The sequence below is a fragment of the Zalophus californianus genome, chromosome 4 (genome assembly GCF_009762305.2).
Source record: "Zalophus californianus isolate mZalCal1 chromosome 4, mZalCal1.pri.v2, whole genome shotgun sequence".
In the NCBI taxonomy this organism is placed as follows: Eukaryota; Metazoa; Chordata; class Mammalia; order Carnivora; family Otariidae; genus Zalophus; species Zalophus californianus.
This window is the reverse complement of record NC_045598.1, coordinates 1,585,961-1,590,439: the sequence shown is the minus strand read 5'-3', so window position 1 is coordinate 1,590,439 and position 4,479 is coordinate 1,585,961. Positions and strand designations below refer to the sequence as shown.

Below are 4,479 nucleotides of genomic sequence, written 5' to 3'. Positions count from 1 at the left end.
AGCAGAAACATCACAATAATCCTGGTAGGGGGTGTTGATGCGCACGTGACCCTCAGAGCGGAGACCCTGATGGAGGGTCCTAAACCAATGACAGTTTCCGCTCCTGCCCAACCCCGTCTGCCCAGGATGCGGGCTTCATCCTGCTTGAGCTGCTGGCCTCGTAAAAGCCGCAAAAGCCCTGCTGTATCGAGGACCCACCAGCTGGCTCTGTTGGCCCCCAGAACAGGGCACCATTCCTGTTGGTTCCTGTCCCCGACCAGGACTGACTGTCCCAGACCATCTAGGACACACATCTGAAACAGAGAGCCCAGGCCCTGCGGGATCAAGCTCAGGCCCCTGCCTTTGGGACAAATTGCAGACAGACACAACCTCAACGCCTAACCCAGGGCTTTCTCGGGACAAGGGGGGTGGGGACAGCCACTTAAACGGGATTCACCACCGGGGTCAGAAATGACTCTGGTGCCACCTAGAATAAACAGCCCGACGTAACCAGAGGTTGCACACTGTTTTGTCTTTTATTGAACACCCTGCTGATGCTGAGGGGCGAGCTCACTGCCCACGCCCACCCCTTGCCCACAGCCCCTCAGAAGCACCTTCTCTGAACCACGGATGTCCCAAACTCCTTGAAATCTGCGGAGGTGACCCACATCTGCTTGAAGCTGCTCAGGGAGGTGACGATGGAGGCACCAATCCACGTGGAGAACCACCTGTCAGGGGGAGCCGTGATCTTGATGGGGGTCCCTTTGGAAGCCAGTTGCTCCAACTCTCTCAGAAGACGGTCGTCGAGGCCCTGGAACAGAGTGGTGCCCCCGGACAGCACAATCTCCCCGTAAAGCGTCTTCTGGATGTCCGCATCACACTTGGTAATGCTGCAGGAGACCATTTTTGAGAGGCCCGGGTTTTGGATGCCCAGCTGGTCAGGTGCGAACAGGGCCTCAGGCGCCCGGTGCAGCTGGTCCCCGATGCAGATGATGTTCCCGTCTGGCAGCTTGTACTCTCTCAGGACCTCCTCCGGCCTCCGGGAGTGCTCCTTCTCTGGCTCCAGGGCCACGTAGCACAGCTTCTCCTTGATGTCGTCCACCAGGGCCTTGTCCAGCATGCACGGGAAGGACCGCCCGTTAGCCAGCAGCAGCTGCGTGAGGTGCTCTGTGATGTCCCTCCCCGCCACATAGAGCTTGGTGACCGCGTGGGGCAGGGAGTACCCTTCGAAGATGGGGACAGTGCAAGTGACCCCATCCCCGCTGTCCACCACCAGGCCCGTGACGCAGGCTGAGGCGTAGAGGGCCAGCACAGCCTGGTCTGACAGGTAGAAAGCAGGCACACTGAAGTTCTCGAACATCATCTCGGCCATCTTCTCCCGGGCCTCCCTGGGGTTCAGGGAGGGCTCGGTCATGAGCACGGGCCGGTCGCTGGCCTTCACCCCCAGCTCCCACTCGAACAGGTGCTTGCAGAGTCTCTCCATGTCTTCCCAGCCTGTGACCAGGCCCCGCTTGATGGGGTAGCGCAGGTGCAGGACCTCATGCTTGTGCTGAGCTTCTTCTCCCACAAAGTACTTTTTCTGATTGGCTCCCGCCAAGGGCATCTTGAACTTGGGGTGCCCCACGACAGAGCTGATGACATGGCGGGGCCCAATCTCTCCTGAGAGGCCCGCCTTGCAGAGCCCGGAGCCATTGTCGAAAATCACAGCTGGAGAATCTAATACGTGTGGATTAAACATGTCTGCAGCATCCTCTTCTGTGCTTCACCAAAATAAAGACGGAACCCTCTCAGGCCACTTTGTGATGCAAGAGGCCCCTCTGGAAGTTTTAAGGGCACGGGATTCCACGGCTCTGCGGCGACTCCCAGGTGGGGCTAGCAGGCTGGTCTGCGAGGGCCCTCCATCCTCACCGCAGATCTGCCCTGCTTTCAGGCAGCCCGGGCAGCCACGGCCTTTTCAGGGATGACGGTCCCACATGTAACAATCCAGCCCAGGCAACAATTGTCCTCAGCCAGCAATGAGAGGACCCTGAGGGCATGGGGGCTCGGAGCCCCCGGTACTCCCTCCCTGGGGAGACTCCAAATGGCCCAGGGCAGGCCAGACCGACAGGCGTTATTGATGGGCCTGTGGACCGAGACCCAGCCTTGGAACCCAGGGAAGCAGCCCAGCCTGCCCCCTGCCCCCAGAGGACTGGTGTCTGCTGTGCATGGGGTGACAACAAAAACACACTTCCCTCTGCTAAGGAGAGGGTCAACAGCCAGGCACAGGTCCAGGTTGGAGGAACGGTGCCCACAGCCGTCACATCAGGCACTCAGAATGTGTAGACTCCTCCAGGTAGCCCTCAGGGATTTGTCTTCCCTTCACCCCACGAGCCCTGGCTCTCTGTCCCACAGAACAGATGCGAAGCGACACTCTCTCGGCCTGTGGGATGTCCCTCCAGGCAGGCCCGTCCCTGCTCTGGCTTGAGGTCAGGGCCCCTCGTTGCTGTCCGCAGCCTGCAACAATTGGCACAGAGCAACGTGCAATGATCCGTGGGGCTGGGAGCATGGCCTCTGAAGATGATGTCTGAGGTTCCCAGAGTGGGGCACTCCTGTGTCTGCGGACCATCACACAGTCGGCCACACGCACTGAAGCTCGCTCAGAAAGGACCAGGTCGCCAAGGTGGAGGCAGGCTGCACGGCTGGACCGTGGCAAGGCTGCGGGGCCAGCCCAAGGGGCCAGGCCGAGGGCCACGCGCTGGCAGCCCCCAGGGGACCCGTGCCTGCAGCCCTGAGCCCAGCAGGGTGGATGTGTGTTTACCTGATGACACTTCCCCTCCCGGCATGTCCAGAATCACCCTCGGGTCCAGCTCCAGCTGCATCCCGAGAGCTCCCCCAGAGAACAACCTCCCCTCCGGAACCCCCCGCCTCCTCCAGCGGTGTATGTCCTGCTGACCCTTCTAAAGCCACCAGATAAAACAGCAGTAAGTGTTAGCTGTGTGGTGTAGACACTGGTGTACGTGTGTGGTCTGTACATGTGGTGGAGACAAGTGGCAGATATGTGACTTCATGGGCTCCCTCAGGGCTAAGCCCTGGGTGAGAATCAATAAAAACTTGGCCCCATTGGACATTTTCCCCAAAGGACACCTCCAGGCGGAAACTGAGTCACACACAGGATGGGGCTGTGGGATGTCCCCCTGACAGAGTTTGCACAGCCCACAACAGCTGTCAACTACCCCTGTGGGGGACCCCGCGATCTGGGGGCTCCAGCATTTAGGTGGACTGTCAGCAGAAGGCTGTGTCTTGGGGTTCCCTGCTTACATCACAAAAGTCCTGTGATTTGGGGTCTTAAGCATTGCTAGAATTTTCTGGTTGTTGCCAAACACTCCAGGCTGAATCAGGAGGAATGCACTCTCAGGGTTTCTAAATTTTGGCCCCCAAAGTGGCCCACATGGGAGGTGATGTAACAATGCACATCAGTTTCAGGTCGAAGCACATCCGTGACACATGGGTGTGTCCCCGTGGGCCGGGGCTGGCAGAGGCATTTGATGTTTGCAGGAGGGACAGAGAAGGAGAAAAAGACCAAGGGCAAGGCCCAACTTAGATGGACCTGTGGGGGTGCACGTGTCCTGTGGCCACTGGGCACCCTGTTGCTACAACAACACACAAAAACCACCAATAGCCACATCCCGTAGGCCAGCTGCCTCTGACCCATGTGCAGGTCACACGAGCACATGAACCCCCCCCCCCGGCCCCTCCCTGAGCTCCCCAGGCCCAGCTTCCTGGTTGCTCCCCAGTTAGGTCTGGGACACATCCACCTGTTGCCAAACCTGGGCGGCTCTCCCTTCCTCTGTGACCCCTGCCAGCCCCACACAAGCTGAGACCCTCAAGGACAGAGCTGGGAAAGCAGGCCCGACGTCAGGCCAGGGGCTCCAAGCAAAGCCATCCGAGCGTTCCCAGGACCCCTTTCCCAAATGCTTTCAGTCTCCCTGCTGAGCCTGCGAGACGTGCTGCCCTTTGTCGGGGGCCTGGCACCTCTCAGCCCTGCCGACAACTCCGGACGCTCACGGAACACACCATCCCCACCACCTGTCATTGGCGGCCATGCTACTGAAGCCTGGCCCCAGGCTAGGTGGAAGCTTCTTTCCGTCGCCATCGTTAAGTGTCCACCTCATGGGGAGAAGACCGACCGCCAAGAAGTGGGATACTCTCGGGGGGCAGGGGGGCGACACCACGTGGCCACTGAGAAAAACGAGTGGGTTTATGAGCCACAGCCTACGTGAGATTGTGTTGGTTTCAAGCTCCCGGCTGGGGGCAGAAATTCCACCCCGTGGTGCTCAGGTGCCTGGGAACCTTCTCTGCAGCCCGGCCCCCTCCCTGTGTCTGAGGCCCATCATGGAAACGCCCCCACCCCTCCCACCACCTGGGTCTGCAGGTCTGGGAGGGACAGCATGTGTCCTGTGCAGGTGTCCACAGCGGTGCCCACGAGCACCCTTGCCACGTCAGTGGATGCGACACTCCACG

At 59.9% G+C, this 4,479-nt stretch overlaps 1 protein-coding gene across 1 annotated transcript; it reads right to left on the bottom strand.

Moving 5' to 3' along the window:
• Positions 1 to 494: 494 nt before the first annotated feature.
• On the bottom strand, positions 495 to 1,920 carry ACTRT2 (actin related protein T2). The gene has a single exon (XM_027617179.2). The coding sequence runs from the start codon at positions 1,715 to 1,717 to the stop codon at positions 584 to 586; it is 1,134 nt and encodes a 377-aa protein (XP_027472980.2). The 5' UTR covers positions 1,718 to 1,920; the 3' UTR covers positions 495 to 583.
• Between the last annotated feature and the right edge of the window lie 2,559 nt (positions 1,921 to 4,479).